The 18,498-nt window shown below is 43.8% G+C and overlaps 1 protein-coding gene across 15 annotated transcripts in view; it reads right to left on the reverse strand.

Annotated features, from left to right (window-relative positions):
- The window catches only part of hspg2 (heparan sulfate proteoglycan 2), an 88,395-nt gene that overhangs the window by 57,934 nt on the left and 11,963 nt on the right, over positions 1-18,498 (reverse strand). For all 15 annotated transcript variants that reach the window (XM_056424247.1, XM_056424246.1, XM_056424261.1 and 12 more), the window contains exons 2-3: positions 6,331-6,460; positions 5,897-5,956 (exon numbers count right to left, since the gene is read on the reverse strand). In XM_056424247.1, coding sequence (XP_056280222.1) covers positions 5,897-5,956; positions 6,331-6,460 — 190 coding nt within the window. The remainder of the gene's footprint in view (positions 1-5,896; positions 5,957-6,330; positions 6,461-18,498) is intronic.

Raw genomic sequence — 18,498 nt, forward strand, 5'->3', positions numbered from 1 at the left:
ATGAGAGCGTCAAGGAGAAGAGATCAGAGGGCATCTCTTTCGAAGTGACTCCTCTTCGGTCCAACAGAACAAAGAGGATATCCTGCGAACCAAACACCCGCTTCCATGCTCCGATCTTTACCCATCTGCGGTCAGCTTTACACACACACACACACACACACACACACACACACACACACACACACACACACACACACACACACACACACACACACACACACACACACACACACACACACACACACACACACACACACACACACACACACACACACACACACACACACACACACACACACACTTTGCAGAGATGCAAGGAGGCGCTGCTTCCTGTTTTCCCTCCCAAATGGAAAGAACTGATACACCATTATGAACGATTTTTTAACCAAAAGTTTAGCCCTCTGCACTGGCATGGGCAACAAGGACCATGTTCTGTTTTGTGGTGACTCATTCATTCTTCCACCCCTGTGGATGCAGTTACACCGTGGGACATGCTCTGAAATGTCAGCTGAGAAGGCCTCTCAGTCGCTCTGAAACAAGGGTTGGCTTTAGGAGAGGCAGTCAGGTGCAAAGTCTTTTGCGTGTCTGTTGACTGTCTTTAAAAATAAAAGGGGGTCGATGCATATCTTGTGGATGAATACAGATTCAACAACATGTTACTCTTTATACTGGCACTGTGCTGACAGATATTCACACTCCGATCCAGACTCTGTGTGCGTCCACTCCTTACACCTCGACAGACAGCAGAAACAACTGCTCCTTCATAATCAAGTGGGTGTGCTGGATCCAGCTGTTTTACAGCTGTACACATGGCTCATTACTGTAGCTGTGGCATGTCTTTCAGAGGAGAGAAGATTGAGAAAAAGTTGTTGTCAACTTTTGCTTTTCGATTCATGGCATCTGCTGCTGCCTGGCGCTACAGACAGGGAAACTGAACGCTGTCAGCGAGGAAAAACAATGGACAGTCTGCAAAGTCCAAAAAGATGACAGTTGAAAGAAAACTTAGCCAAACCCAAACAATCTGAGGCCTCCCCCCCAAGAATAGAGACCCTGACTATCAAAGCTAATGAAATATCTGCCACATTAAAGGCTGCTGATATGTTGTGATCCTTGTCAGAGTCAGAATGGGAGTGAGCACCTAGCAGAAGGGGGTAACAACTCCATTATTACTCTCTTTTATGACGATCACTGACTGAAACGAGGCATTCACTGTATGAGAGCATGAGCACATAGGAACCCTCAAATATTCCCCTCGAAGTGATTTATTGAGTCAGTAAGCACATGTACTGAATGTCTCATCGTGCGGAAAAAAAGGAGTTAACAGTGTTACAAATCCCAGGAGAGCTTTTTATTTGGAATGGATATTCTCTAGTGTGCAACCAGGAAGCCGCAGATCAACTGTGGAGCTTTCTCCAAATAAGCTCTCAAATCTGGGAAAACTACAGGACAACTGGAAACCCTGCCAATAACCACATGTTCCAATTCAGCGTTTGTTTTATGACCAAACAAACCAATTTGTGTTCTCCAATTGGAGGTATTCTCTTCTGCTGCGGCATAGATCATCATCAAGGTCAACAAAATAAACAGATGTGTCAGCCACAAGCCGGTCCTTGAGGAAAGAGTCCTGCACACAGCTGCACACTGTCTCTTTCAATGTAACCCTCAACATCTCTTTCCTAAAGAGGAGCAGTGCAGGCGAGTTCTCCAAGGCAACACATTTGTTATTGGCACAACAGAGGGAAGCGTCACGGGGCAAGGTGCAGTAATAAGGCTCAAGTCCAATCAGCAGCGGCCTCTCATAACAATGCACATTAAACACAGTCACGCTCACAATTAACTGTTTGCGAATGGCTTTTATCAGTGGCAGACAACTCAGATAAAAGTTAAACCAAACGCGTCCTTCAACAACACAGCCGACGTGTTTTGTCTGCCGTCCGATCATGATGTGAAACAAGTTTCTGCCGCACTGCTGGGTCAGTTTGTGACCACCTTGAAGGCCCCCTGCAGTGCAACAACAAAGCCCTCACCAAAATAGCTGCAGCTGCCAGCACTCGTCCCCCTGTGTAACTGCCCAGGAGTCTCAGGGGCAGTGCCAGTGAGACCAAACATCTCACAAACTGCCCACGGAGGAAGACTGAGTGGGTGGCCACAGCCGGTCCACTGCGCAGGCCAAAGGGACAGACAGCGGACATTACCCTGATGCATTGTCCACTTATGCTGGAACATCTGTTATCCTCTAGAGATAGCAGAAGAATATGATGCGGTATGTATTTTGGGGGGTAATTAAATAAATAAATAGTGTATATGACAAAACCGCATGGGAAAATCTCTGTGAGAATTAAATACACAACAAATGAAAATATTTAATTAATTAAGAATTAAAGTTAAAAATGAACACATATATAGAGGCCTCATATATAGATATCAAACAAACAAAAGGGTCAGCATATGTATTATGAGTTTTTTTAAAGCAGATAGATGCCATCTACAGGACAGCCGGCAGACATTACAGTAAGGCCCGAAATCATCTACACATACAGTAGAACATCTTGGTCTGAATGGTGTCCATCAGCCATTAGCTCAGTGGATATTATGTCCCTGGTTATAATATAACATATATATAATATAATAATACAAAAAGGTGTGCTGTAAAAAAATGTGAGGCCTCCTTTGTTTATATTTCTTGTCATTGCAATGTAGTATGATAGCTTAAAACATGTATATACACTAATTGGTTTATCTGTGTTATCAGAATCACGCAAGAAACATTAGTAAAAGACATAACACGATAGACAATATATCGTTATATTGCCCAGCCCAAAAATGAACTTGAACTGGAAGTGTCCTGTGGTAATTCATGTAGAACCAGCTGAGGCGACACAATAATATTTAACCTGTTAAAAATAACTGTATATACAGTATATATAGACATCTTAACATCCTGTTTAATGTTGTATTTACTGTTGTTATATTTGATCCTACTATATCTTGTGTGCACTTTACCCCTTTGCTGCTTTAATGCTGTAAATGTCCCCACTGCGGGACTAGTAAAGGATTATCTTATCTTATCTTATCCAGTATGTGTATCCATTTCTTTGCTCTATTTTTATTGTTTACAAATATCTTTTATTCATAATTTTACTGTTTTACATATATATTTCTATTATTTTCTATGTCTATTCTTTACCGTGTTTCTTGCGTTGTTGTTCCTGTCTCCAGCTGTTATACATTTTTATATGTAAGTACATACAGAAACTCAAAGTACCACAAATCTCTGTGCTCAGCCTCCCCTTGAATCAACTGACAACTTAAAGCTGCACCTTCTCAAATCACAGAGAACTGCGTAAATCTAGTTGGTTTTACTACTAGAAATACATTTAATATTCTTTTCTCTCCTCCATGTGATCACAATTTCAACATTTATTCTAACTCGTGTTGCGACCAATTTAATTGTTCTGTGAAAAGGAAAGTTTCAGACATAAATTACCAAGGGTATTGTCACATTGTTACCTGGAGCAGAACTGTATATTTGACTGTGAATTTGGGACTATTCGGTGGATATGAATTTAATCAAAAATCAGCAGAGGGAATCATTTAACCAAAGCAGACATTCACCAACCACCATCCCCAATACTAAGTGGACATGGGAACATTTGTTTCTTTGGTTTCTCAACAAAGTGGCCAGCATTCTTGGTGAAATAGGAATGTTTGGAATGGAACCTGCGAAACAAGGGAATGTTTTGATGAGATAAGTTGTATTTTATCTCCCAGAAATCTCTCAAAAGATCTGAGTGTGTAGGTCAAAACGAGAGGTTGGGGGAACACGGGACGCAACCTTCGTATCTCTGGAGAAGATTCCAGACTATGATTAGGTGGCGATAAAGAAAAATGATAAAGAGGTTAAAAAAATTACCTCATCTCAACAACAGTTTAGGCTCCAGGTGTTTTTTATAGCTTCACTTCACGAAGCTAAGACAGCGGGAACATGGGAATTCATTAGCCATTGGCAAATAGTGGCAGGAAATAAGCCATAATGGAGGCAACTGTGGCAAATATGTCTCCCACTTCAAAGTCGGGGAGGGGAAGGAAGGCCGAGGCGTGGGTGAACGGTCTGGACAGCCGACCGGAGGGAGAGACTGTACTCAGCAGTTTGCACAGGAAACCAAATTTCCTTCGCATTGCTGTTGTGCTCCAAACTATATCTGGAAATAGCCGGTCACCCCTCATCAGAGCACCGTGATCATAATGCAGAATGCAAATGTCTTGCCACCTTTGACATCATATAACATATTAAAGAAAGTAACTGCTTAATCTCAGCTTTCCATTTAATTGCCACATTAAAGCAACACTGACCTTTATGTGGTTTCAAAAGCCGTGACGTTTATGGAAACAGATGCAATAAACCAAAGTAATGGGCAATGTTTGCAGGTGAGCACATTAACAGGAAATCTATCCCCATCGTACGCTGTCACCAGAGCACAAACGGGCTTTTTGATTCTGTGCCTTTCATATCGTTTTTGTACATTTGTATGGTCCAAACTGACAGGAGGATTAGAGGACTCAACAGGAGAGACACACACTTCAAAAACAAGCTCAAGTTTGATGCAGGAGGTTGAAATAAAACATTCTATTACTGAAATGATCTGTGGAGCCGTGTTTACAACTACTCAATCAATTTCTCTCAATATTATTAAATATGCTCTTCATGACAGCGCTGCTAAAACCTTAACCCTAACCGTCAATTACTAGCCTAAACTGTCACAATCACATGCTTTTAACACCATACAAATGAATTTAAAGTGTGTTAAAACCTCCTCTGGCTTCTTTAAACACCCAAATTCAGCGAGGCCTCACAGCGGTGCTATTTCTGTGAACGAGGCACGTGATGCTAGGCGCCTCGGCGATGATATCATCTCGCAATGCTGCCACCAGAACAGTTACTCTGCCATGATGTCATCAGCTCCGCTAACCTGTCGAGTGCCAGTGTCTGGCACCAAGGACAACATGAGAGGCAGCAGCTATTACCATGTCTCTGTTTTCAAGAGGAATATGATCTGAACATGTATCTGCTTTGATAAAGGAATTTCTTGCCGGGAAATGATACTATAATAATATACAGTAAATGCTGAGACTTGCTCAGAAATAATTGGCTTGAAAACCCATAGTCTCGATAGATTCACCAATTAAAAGTAGAACTTTGTTGAATATGTTGCCACGGGGGATACAGTTCAGCAATAATAGAGGGGAGGAGTGAATGGACAGCAACAAAAAACTAAAAGTAAAATATGGAATAGAAATATGGGGCAGGAACCGAAGAGTACCACGCAGCAGCAAAGCACAGGTGTGATTATAGAGTTCGACCTGCCGTGCAAAGATATATACGCATTTAAAAAATAACTTCCCTGTTACTGTGCAATGTGATACAGTGGGGTACCCGCATAGCAATATAAAAGTTTTTTTTTAAATGAAAGGGGTGCGAACAGCGAAGAAGTTTGAGGTTGAGGCAAACAGAGGTGCTCTGCTGCAACTTTTATTGTTCGTGGCGCTTTCATGTTTCTCTGCTGCTGGTGAAAAAGATGAAAGAGAAGAGGGGATGTTTTCGTCTCAAACACAAAGCTGAACGCGTGTGTTGTGACCAGACTCTGGCAAGCTGGCAGAGACGAGGGGGGGAGGGGTTTGGGGGCAGAGTGCAGCAGGATGTGAAGGCAGCGTCATTCAGGCACCGACAGACATCCCACGTAAACTCGCACGCATATACACACACACACACAGACACACTGCGTGCAGACGCTGCAGTTGGAGTCACGGATAGGGAGAGGAAAGGAAAGGATGGAGAGCTGAGTGATCTCCCACAGAAGACTGATTGCTGGATTCACTGGATGTTCTGGTGCCTTACTTGTGACCACAGGGACTGAACTCCACGGTGTGCTTCCATCATCCTCTCCACTGGGCAGCTCTTTGGAGACAGAGACGGGAAAAGGTCAATGCGGTGGTTCAAAGTGAGGAAACACATTTCAAAAACTAACAATATCTGCTTGGGCTTGAAATTATTCTTTTTTTGTGCTCACTATGTAAGTATAACAGAAAATAAATAGAAGTGTGACATAGAATTTGCTCTAAAGCCTGCACGCCAGTGTTCATATGAAGGATTAAATAATCAAGGTAAATATTTCATTACAAATCTCTACGCTATGTTCCCTCTTTTTCTGTTTTGGGACTGGTTAACAGTCTAAGGAATGCGTAGTGCAAAACATCTCCTATGAATTAAGGGCAGCGGTTGCTGTGGTTTGTGGTCATCCAGCCCTCATCAAGCCCCCCCATCAAGCCCACCTCCTGAAGCTTCATCAGCAGCAAAGTCCTCGTCGTCGTCCAGTAGGCTCTGAGATGCCTGGACGGCTTTCTCCGCCTCCAAGTCCTCTGGCAGAGGCACCTCTCCCCACACCTTGGAGGCCTGGCTCACCTGCAGCAAACACAGAGAGATGTACAGGGGTTGAAGTCTCCTCAGAGAAAAGGTTACACCCAGTGCTATCATGGACCCTGGAAGGGTGGAGGGGAAACCAAGCTGAGACAGGAAACAGGGCTTGTGATGTGTTTACTTTGACCATTTATTATCTCCGAGAGGCCTTCTCAAGAGGTCCCATGCAAATAACCCTGGTATGAACCCAGCTCACGGATTGAAGTTGTCTTACCACACAAAGACATGATCAATGTGCTGTTGTATGTATTATTACTGTATTATTACTATATTTTGAATATGAACGGTGGAAGCTGATAACAGATGTTCCCAGCTGACTGCCGTGACCCACGTATAAATAAACACACATGTGCAAGGAAACAATCACACATGAACCCACACACACCACTGTGAAAGCCAAGGAAGGCAGCTGAGGTTGAGATCAGAATGAATGACATCAATCTGTTGAAGTATGTCTTAAACTCTCCCTAGTTTATAAAAAAATTGTCCAGCTCCTTGCTCTGGAATTAGGAAGGCGTATATGAGGTCACCTCCAGCAGCAGAAAAACACTGGAAATAAATGCAACACCTCAGAAGACAGATTCCTTCAAAATCTGTGATCATCATGTCCTGAGGCGTGTTTTATGAATGGAACAATAGCTGTGGAGGAGCATACGCGGCGCTGGGGCAGGAAATCAAATCCCATGATGTATTCTCTGATCAGCCAGTTTCTGGTTTAATTTAGATATTTGAAAGTTATATTTGGACTGCTTTTGCACATCTGCTGGTTTTTAGACAAATATGTAGATACGTGTCTTCTTTTGAAAGAGAAAACAGGCTCTACAGTACAGCCATGTGAAGCTGTACTTCATCACAGCGCTGCTCGTGCGGTTAATAAATAAAAACACATTTAAATGCAGAGAACAAAAAGAAAAGTGTTGTTTTAGTAACAAAGTACTATTTCTAAAAATGATTATTTTTGTATATATTTCACTCACAAATAAAATAACCTCCACTTGTAGTCCTCCTGATAGACACAGACACACGCTCAATGAGGAAACGCAGAGCTTGGATCGCCACTCTCATATCTGATCATCTTGATAATGTTCTCTGTGCCAGCCCAAGTGGAGCAGCACTGTGTGGGTGTATTATCTCTGCTCTCACCATCTCAGCATCCTGTCTGCCCAAACTCCGGCTATAAGTTTGGATACGGCCCTGGCAGGATGCCAACCGTGGCACTTCAAGTTGTCATGGTTGTTTCCCCCCCATTTAAATGGCTCCAGCTAATAAATAACAAGTTATATCCACCCCAAATCCTCTCTCCCCTGACTGAACACCCTTACAACAACAATCCTTGGCCATTTTCAAAAGAAAACCGCTGACTAGCCACATTCTTTTCAGTGGTGCCGACCAGCCAACCATCAGTGTGATCATCTCCTGCTTCCCACTCCCTTGGGGGGGGGGGGGAGTTATCATCTGGACACGTTGGATGCCATCTCGGCAACAACAAAATTCAAGCGTTCATCCTTTGCTGAGTCCACATATGCACCTGATCTTAAAGCCATCGTGTTATTAAGCCACACTTGTTAGAGAATGCCCACCTGGCCTCATCTTCGGGACTACATATTGCTTTCCTGCATTCCAGTTCAAAAAGCCGCTGGAACCTTTACTCTCAGTCTTGGCGTTAAGACGTGTCTGTTGTGAAAAATGATAACGGTCTTGACTGACTTTGTAGTTCTCTGAACTCCATCCCACCCAGAGGACACGGGCCTCAACAACTGCTCTAGTAGATGGTTGCATTTCCTGAGAGGCAGATGGCCATCAGGTAGCTTGCTCTGAATACACATGAACATGCACACACACACACACAGCATACACCCATGTGACGAGCACACACATTCCAGGCAAAAGGAATTCCACTGTTTACTCATGAAATACCCACAATGCACAATGTTTGCTTTGCGGGACAAAGTAGCTCTAGCAAAATGGAATGACAGACCCCATGCATAATGACAGGTGAGGCTGTACAGAAGCCTGAGGACGGCATTAAGTTCATCCAGCTGTTAGCGGGGCCGAGGGGAAAAAATTGCATTTCGATCTGTGAACAAATGATAATCAATGGGAAAGAATCAGTACTGCCTGGGAACAAAACTAGTGAATGTTAATGCCAAGATTCTTTCTTCCATCAGCTGTTGTTAAATCTTGCAGCTGGAGACCTTCTGTCATCTCGACAGCTGAACGAATGCTGGCTCCCCAACTTGCACATTTGTACTGCATTCCCATTTATTTAATCTCACAGTCACTGGCCAATAACAGCAAAACAACTTGGATGCTTCTTTGTTTCCTGAAATGGAAACAAAAAAATGAACTGATAACAGCCATACAAAGATTGACAATCCTCCACAGAACACGTCTCATAAATGAGTCCAAGGAATAGCCGTGTCCATCATCCATTTTGATTTTATCGGACCTGGTGTAATAAAAGTGAAGTGAGAAGTGAAATGTTTCATCGTGGTACTTTATCATAACATCAATACTGGGATAATGGTGTAGTAGCAAATTCACTTCAATATAACTGTTCCATATTACCACAGCTGCTTTGCTTTAACACTCCCTAACTGGTGCTTACTTTCAACCGACTGTGTGTTGAGTTACTGTTGAGATAACATGCACAACATTAGAGCAGGTCATTTGAGAATTACTGAATTACAAAAGATGGTTATGGCACTGAAGGATAAGCGATATTAGGCACCACTTGCTAGTCAAAGCTACTCACTGTTGGTTTTAGTCTTTTCATGGGACGTATATTTTAAGCCCTCTGGAATAGCATTCACATGCAACTTCTTCAGAAAATTAAACCCATAACACAATAAATGAGCATGCATGGGCTTCTTGCTATTCCACTGCCAACTTTTCTCAGATATTAGAGAATCTTAAAGCCCCACTATGTAACTTTTGGACCTTAAAATAACAGCTTGAAAAAAATTGTGCCGCTAGAATGACTTTTAATATGACGATTTGCGTCTCCGCTATTGCCATCGGGGGTGTGTGGGGAAATAACTCCGCTATGTAAGATTCTGGAGCCGCCCGGTACATCCGGCGGATGTACTCGACCTGCTTTCTGGCAGTGATTACGCAATGTCATAAAGTGCCACTCCACGCTCGCAGCTCCAGTATAAGGGTAGCTTTTTATGTAGCTTTTTGGTGTTGTCAACAATATTGTATTCGATCACACGTACTCCACATTTGCAGTCCCCCAAAACAAAAGGAAATGACTGCACGCGCACCCCCCCCCCCCAAAAAAAGCCGGCAAACGGCAAACAGCTGATCGACCAGGCAGAGACGTGGCAGGCGCCGCGTTCAATCCCCGCGCTACTTCACCCTAGTCCGGTCGGTGCTGGGCCAGTTCACAGTGTTCCTGCGCAGTCTTCTATTAGTGATCCCGCCCGTTGGTATGAATCCAAAATAGAAACAGTCGCCGGATTGTTGCCGTTCTGAGTCCGCCGCCTGTCAGCGCGCTCCAAACAAAAAAACCCTCGCGTCACCTTTTATAACCCGTGACACGTACAAATAATAATAATAATAATAATATTATAATACAGGACAACACATGATCCCAACTCAATACAAGTGTATGCGAGGCTGCATCTATCGTCACTGGGTATTTACGACACTGAAATCGATACCTAAATACCTAAAAACCTGAAGGGGGCGCCAAAAGTGAAAAACTACATGGTGGGGCTTTAACATACCTGCAAGTTAAATATTTCCCTGTCATGCTTCAACAAACACATGACCATGTAAATGACAGTAACATTGACAACCCACAACAGTGACTTCATGTGTACTGTGATGGATATACCTGTTGTGAGTTACTCAAACCAAGTGGACTTTAAGTGAACTTGAACACTAATAGTAAGATTACCGCCTCGCAGTAGTATGCCTCAACCAACCAGTCAAGTTGCAGTTTACATCCGTGTCTGTCCAAAATGTCATCACTTCATAATGTTTATCCGATAAGATACTTGTGGAAAATGGTCATAATTACCATATGAATTCATGACTTATGGTCACAGTGACCTTTTGCTCACCAAATTATAATCATCTCAGCCTTGAGTCAAATTGGACGTGTATGCCAAAATTGAAGAAATGTTCTCCAGGTCTACCAAAGATATCACGTTCACAACAATGAACAACGTACGTACAGACAGGCAGACAGAAAACCTGAAAATAATGCCTACAGCCGCGGATGTTGCCGGTACGGGCTCATAAAAGTGTCCAGAAGCAATGTTATTAAGACAAAAAATGGACAGAAAAACATACAAACCACTGGAAAGGCCCTTCAAATGTACAAAAATGAAAGTGTCCCCACACACACACACACACACACACACACACACACACACACACACACACACACACACACACACACACACACACACACACACACACACACACACTGGCATATGGCAGTGCATGCAAACACACAACCACAGTCTCATGCACACAGCATTATAAACCCACACTCCTGCATTCCCATCCTGGTTACATCTCTGTGACAGCCAAAGCCTGTCGGAGGCAGTGTGAGAAGAACTCTTCACGGGACTCGATTCGCCCACTCGGCTAACAAACCCACGGCTGCAGCTGCAGGACAGACTGTGAGAAACATCTCTGCAGACATAACCAATATGTTACAGAAAACATGAAGCGGCTGATACGAGACAAGAGTCCCACAGAGACGTGACGCTCCCACATGAAAATAGGTAATGCCGTTTTCTGATAGAAGCAGCAACGGTTGAGCATTTTAAAGCATCTTGTGAGCTCACATCATGTTTCTGCTTTTGTTTGTGATCGGCAAACAGAAAGGTGAACGCTGAAAGAGGCAGCATGGCGCATTTCTCATTCCTATCAATCGATTTGAACACCGAGTCGTGACCTTTCAAGGAAGCAGTGCGCTGGCACTCACAGAAAACCTTCACGAGATGAATTCCCCACCTCTCCGAGCATCTCCGCTCTCTTCTACCCTCTCCCTCTTAAAGACAAACAATACCTGCTTAGACTTGAAGTTGCGGCGTGTACGAAACAGGAATGGAATTTAATTACTGAGAGCATTAAGTGGATGAATATGATTTTCTCTTTGGGTAAAGTAGGCTGAAAAGAAGGAGCTCGCCAAGCACCACCAGGCACCGACGAGGACTGAGCAGCAGAAGCCCAGCACTCCCTTCACTTGACCCGCTGCTATCGGTGGAGTAGCTGCAGAAGTATGAGCAGGGTCGCATTAAATCAGATCCATTACAGCACCGTGATAGTGAACAAATACCTTCTGTGTGCATGTTGTTTGTGATGTCCTCGGCGTTGTGTTTTGAAAGGGCGACGCAAGATAAGCAGGCAAAAGGATAAGCCCTGGAGAAATGTTTCTTTTCCACACACTTGCAGGAACAGGACATGCAGATGTCTCAAGGTTTTAAACAACAGGGGTGCTTTGTCTATGTTTGTCTCTGTTTTTGTGAGAGAAAGAGCTCCTGTGTGTTTAACTCTTTCTTGGAGTGCTGGTGAATTGACAAACTGCCACCTCTGACACTTAACCCCTGCATGGGCCCCTGCAGCATAAAGAGCCCGATGAGTGAGGCCCTTCTGCTCTCTGCAGCTATTTGACATTTCCACAGGGTTTAATCCAAAGTGATTGGAAGGGGAGGAAGTGGAAGGAGGCTCTTCATTCAACAGACACACACTGTTTGACAAGGTGCAGGGATTGTCAAAGCGGTCCATGACTAACACTGTGGGTGCAACAAACACCTCCGATTTTCTCAGAAAAGGGGGATTGTGGGGAGGATTGAAGGGGCCAGGGAGCAAAAAGTGAAGGAGAAGTCTGCATTTTGAAACACATGCTTGGAGTGCCTGCCTAGCATTCCCTCAGGTCATTCATTCTCTCTCCCACACAACAGCCATGCCACGCATTGTACAATAAGCTTGGTCTCCCACGGGGAATAGACAGGAGGACCTGCACTTTCTGGACACGCGTGAGGCCTTATAAAGATATATTCTGGTATTGTGAAGCGATGCAGCAGAGTAATTTGACGGCCCACAGTTCAGTCGGAGATTCAGATATGTTATGCTCTTAATGACTTGTGTTGCCTCAAACAGAGATGAGGGGGCAGAGGTCGGCTCCCTTCACTGGTTACCGGTGGCTGCCCGCATCCGCTTCAAAACAGTGGTTCTTGCGTACCGTTGTCCGAACGGTTCGGACCCCGTCCGTACATCCGGGATATGATCAAGCCCTACACCCCAGCACGTTCACTGCGCTCGGCCACAGCAAATCGAGCTTATCACTCGACACAATCACGACTGTTTGCTGTCCTGGCTCCTCAGTGGTGGAACGAGCTCCCCACTGACACCAGGACAGCAGGAAATCTCTGCATCTTCCGCCGGAAACTAAAAACACATCTTCCGACTATATCCTGAATAAAAACAGATTAGCACTTCAGTGGCATTTGAATGGCACTTACTTACGGTACTTTTGTAGTTTGACTTTCTTGAAGAAATGTACTTGTACTCATGGTTGAATGCACTTATTGTCGCTTTGGATAAAAGCGTCTGCTAAATGACATGTAATAATGTCATGTAATGTAATGATAAGCTAACTCCTTTCTAATTCCACCAAAATCAGAAAAGTTCCCCTTTAAATGGTAACGCTAAAACCAAGGAGATGCATTGATCACTAAATATGCATCACATGGAAAAGCATACCCATTCCACCTTGATGTGATCAAACACATTCTACAAAAGCTATAGATAGTCTGTTGTGTCTGCCCCCCCCCCCCCCCCCCCCCGAGGGACAACAATCCTCTGTGGTAAAGCAAGCAGTGCCTCCAGCATGTCAGCATCTGCTACACAACCACACACACTCCTCACCCTTTAGACCAACTGTTTGGGGAGGCATGTCAAAATAACCATCCAGCCTGTGCAGACTTGTGGATAAGGTGCAGTTACATGGGGCGAGAAAGTATGTCTGGAGAGCAACAATCGAATTAAAAGAAAAAAATATGTCGAGCTTTTTCTTTCCTGCTCTGCTGCCGGGATCAAAGGAGCAGGAGGATGAGCCGATAAACCCCTCCTATGAACGCATGTGCACAGCTGTAATTACTTGAAAAACCAATGTGAGTTAATACCACACCTAATAATAACAAGCCTGAGCTTTTACTTTTGCATGATCGGTGTATCAAATGTTGAGTATTTTCCATACAATTATATTTCCAACAAGTTGGAACTGTCACAGAAAAGCATTTGCAAGTCAAATGAATACATTTCTGTGACTAGCTTGTCAGATATCCCACATAAATTAAAACAATGGCTGACAGTCATATAATATGTACTTTACTTTATGCATGTCATCTCTTGTCCTCGTCGGAGTCAGCCACAAATGGAACAATTTTCAAACTGGAGATGAGTCACCATGATGTATATTAGGCCAAAGGTCACAGCCTGGCGACACAGCGACCAGACAGAGAGCAGAGGTCGTAAGCAGGCGGTGAAAGCAGACACCCAGCATAAAACTAACCGAAACACTATCTCTGATGGGCTTTTTTAAGCCTCAGTGATACCAGAATCACAAGACAAGGGATATTTTTAAACAGCTGTAGAGTAAAACCTCATGAGTCTTTTCAGAATAATTTGGTAATCTTAGATGTCTGAAAGAAAGACACTGTTAAACGGCCAAAAGTTTGCTTTTTCCCCGCTGAGAATGTTTTTTTCCCAAACAAATGTCCTTCTGGCTTCTTTACAGGTAGCTGAAAGTGTTTTTAAAAGCTTTACTGTATTACTTTTCCACTGTGGGTGGCAAAATAGAGTGTGACTACATTCCACCCAAACGTCTCTGGGCGTGAAGGTCCAGTTGACACCTTCAGAAACCCCATCTTTTCAATTATCGCCCCAGCAGGGGCCCTAGCAGGACCCTGCGTCAACAGACCACCTGGAACCGTGGCCACAGACCACCAAGGCCCCCATCATCATTGAACAAAAGCCCTGAGCCCAACCCCCTATTTAGATATGCAGGTATTAAGAAAGGCACACACGAAAGGCTGCACACCTGAACACACACACACACACACACACACACACACACCGGAAACACACATTGTTTACGGGCACACAGTTATCAGCCAGGAATAAGGCTATTCAGTTTTAATGGGGCTCTGTGGTTTGTGGGAAAGGCCAATTTATTGGATTTGAGGTTTAGCTCTTAAAACTACTGGTTCTCTTACTGTGAGAAAGATATCCTCAATGAATGAAAATAGAAGAGAAAAAAAGATTGGAAGAAGGAGACTGGAAAAAAACGATCAAATCCTGTGCCACCTGAACTGCGTGTCACATCGAACATAAACACCATGAGAGTAATTCGTAGGTCTATAAATAGTGAATGCGTTTCCGGTAGTGTCCCCGGGAGGAGGGGACCGAGGGGCCTGCTCCAGTTCCCCCAGACGACAGCTGCCAGGCGAGGTGCGGAGACTGGTGGCAGCTCGGAGGGGAAGAGCAGCTCCGGCGTGGCTGGCCCAGGCCTGTTTATTTATAACAGAAAGGGACCCTTTGAATAAGCTCATGTGTCACTTCAGATGCCTGTTTTTATTCCCACTGGAGAACTCAGAGGGATCGGGGAACTGTGAGGTGCCCTAACTTTAAAGAGGGACTTCGGTATTTTTTAACCTGGACTCTATTTTCCTGTGTTTAAGTGACTAATGCCGACTACCATTTCTGAAAGTGGGTCACTATATCGCACAGAGTACCTCCTCAACATCAATACACTTCCATTAAAAGTGCTTGTTTTTCCCACCAACAGGCTTGGATTGTTACAATGTGTTAAATTGTCTGAACACATTGTGGAAAGGACCCAAAGAAGAGATGAAATGTGTTTCTTTCCCTTTAGGTTTCAGTTTGTTATTTTGTCGTCATGTGACTTGGCGCTGAGAGACAACTGTAGAAACGTGAGAGAGTCAGAGAGCAGAGCTGCTGCTGTATTCACACCATGTGTCAGGATGTCAAAGTCAGAGAGATTGGACCCAAATGCCAACAACATTTCCACAGAAGATTAATTCCTTTACAGAAAACATGTCAAACAAATACATGAACTAAACCGTACAACCCAACACTGGGGAAAGCGACAAACAGGGTTTAAATACACAGGGAAGGTGGAGGTGATTGGATACCGGGGAACGAGACACAGGTGGACACAATGAGGGCGGGGCTAGCAATCACACAGGTGGAAACAATCAGCAACAGGGCAGGGACAGGAAATGCAGGGAAACAGTGGACATGAGAGACAGTAGACACAAAACAAGACACAGAAACTCCGGATCACGACACCATGAGCGACACGGCAACATGCTACGAGTCATTCTCAATGGAAGCCGCTGAGATGAAGCTACAAGCTGACGGCCAACAGCGTGACGCAACACAAATAAAAAATGTAGCTGGTCTCTTTTTATTTTCAGGGCTCCGATGATGCAATAAAGTAGTAACAGGACAGAGCGTCGATGAAAACCCTTCATGCTCAATTGTACTGGAATGTTTCCAAATATTCTAACGAAATGAAAGCACGTTTTTGCCCATGCAATGACATCATCTTCAAACATATCACAGAAGTATCAGAACGCTCGTCCAGAACTGTTCTGTACTAACGACAGTATATTTGAAATGAATGTGATCGAAAATACAATAACATTTTAGCCACATTGTAACAAGACTAAATCAGACGAGTGACACAGGTTGTGCTTTGGCACAAACGTAAGTTATTATGAATCTGTCTAACAGTTATTGAGATATGTTTGTCTGGAAAGAAGAGCTGGACCAACAGACTGAGAGCCAGGATGCTAAAGCAGCGTGGCTGAAATATAATGTGCAACTGAAATGCAACGTACCAATGTCTTTCAACACAGTGACAGCAGCCACTGTGTGATGGCTCTTTGATTAAGCTCTGGTTGCACTACATTACCGGCTGCGGCATTGTTAGATTTAGCTTCCCCTCTTTCTCCGTTGCTCATTCTCGCCTCAGGATCAACTAATCTGACACCACCTGTTGATTTGGCCACACAAACATTGTCCCAAATTATCACAAACCAGAGCAAGCTCAATCTGTCAACCCCCCTAACACCAACACACACACACACACACACACACACACACACACACACACACACACACACACACACACACACACACACACACACACACACACACACACACACACACACACGTATGTGTATCATACTCGATTAGTTCATGGTTACACTGTGTGGGAAAAGCAGGATAAGCGGGCAAAATCGTTCTAAGTACGCAAGCTTATGCGACCGTTTCTGGAACAAATTGTATCCTTGGACTACTGACGAATAAAAAGTTGCATACTAGCTTTGTGAGGTGCAGAAATTAACAATTAGCCTTTTTACAATAATAGATTTATCACGACGAGTTGACTTTGTGAGAACAGAAATGAATCCAGGCTTTTGGGCCGGGGAGAGAATACTCTCCAGGCGTCCTGTCCGGAGGGAATGATTTCATGTTGGTAAAGCCACTTTCCCCCGGTTCCCAAGGTCATACTACTTGGGATGGCGATCTCGTAATTAACTGGGATTTGGCCGGGTACCATGGTGAAGCTTTTGGAACGCAAAGCAGCTCCAACATGTTGAGCATCTCAACCCATGAGTTTTTAACAGTCTTTGTTTGGTAACCCAAGACACACTTTGAGCTTATAACATCACCACAAAACCTGCTGTTAACGGAACAAAGGTCTTTGATGGGCACCACCTGCACATCAAAGTCCTTAATTATTTTTTAACCCACAACACTTTGTTATTTTCAATAATACTCTTTGTTAGCTCTGAGGCCACTGAAGTGATGGACTGTGAGAACAAAAATATTTGTTCTCAGCTGTTTATGCCATTAATATAAACATAATCGGTCTGTAGCAGAAAAGATGGCTGTGCTCCTCTCCAGATGTTCTGCTTTGCAGAGCAAACAATAGACTGCAGTCTCATATTGACAACATCATCAAAGGGAGGAAGCAGAGATAGTATTCTGAGGTTATCCTCATTTTTTTAAGAATCCCCATCCATCCATTGGAAGTAACTTGACAGCTGTTTTTGCCACCATGCATCATGGGAAAGCCGAAAGTGGGAGTAGACAATAGAACAGAGAAATGACCTCACTTGAACAACAGCACAGAATAGGAGAACGAAGAAAAGGTCAGCTTTCATCACGGCCCACACGGACAAATATGAAATATGAAAAGGATTCTCTTAACTTCAACATCAAATCTGAGATTTAAAAAGTCACACACATATATATATATATATATATATATATATATATATATATAATGCTGCTGTAGTTCAATAAAGCTTTGGAGGGAGCTCCTCCTTTCCGATTGTCTCTAAAGTCACTAAAAGTTACATTAATATGGAATCTGATCTGTTAGATCAAAGAGTCGAGTAAATTATTCTTTCTATTAAATGTCCGCATCAGTTTACATCCAACATTTTATGGCATACAATGTCAATTCAACAGCAACAAACAGATACATGTATGTTTACCCTTTGGATCTATGCATTAAACACACACAAACAGAATCCTTCAAAGTTATTGCCTTTTATTAAACTGACAGACGTGTGTTGCGGCATTTCAGCCTAGACCGGAGAAGAGTCTGGCTGAGGCCTCCCAGACTCCCTTGGGGGGCCTCCAGAGGCTGCGTCACATAATGCGTGGAGACATCAACCCTTAACAAGCTGTTTATGGAGAGAGGGCCCGCAAATGTGAGTGTGAGAGACATCTAAACTCGCGCACACAGAGGGCCGAGGAGAGGAGCCGCCGGGCGCAGACAGAGAGCGCTGGTGGTGACGACGGCAGCAGCCCCGACAACGTGCTGCAGGCTTTTGACCCGCACCGAGTCCAACTATGATTTTATGTGGCAAAAAGTCAACAAGAGTGGAGGAGTGAGGCCGACAACGTACACCGGCTAAGTTCCCTCACTTTTTAGCCAGGAGGTCTTTGAGGAGAAC

This window comes from Pseudoliparis swirei, chromosome 9, assembly GCF_029220125.1.
Source record: "Pseudoliparis swirei isolate HS2019 ecotype Mariana Trench chromosome 9, NWPU_hadal_v1, whole genome shotgun sequence".
In the NCBI taxonomy this organism is placed as follows: domain Eukaryota; kingdom Metazoa; phylum Chordata; class Actinopteri; order Perciformes; family Liparidae; genus Pseudoliparis; species Pseudoliparis swirei.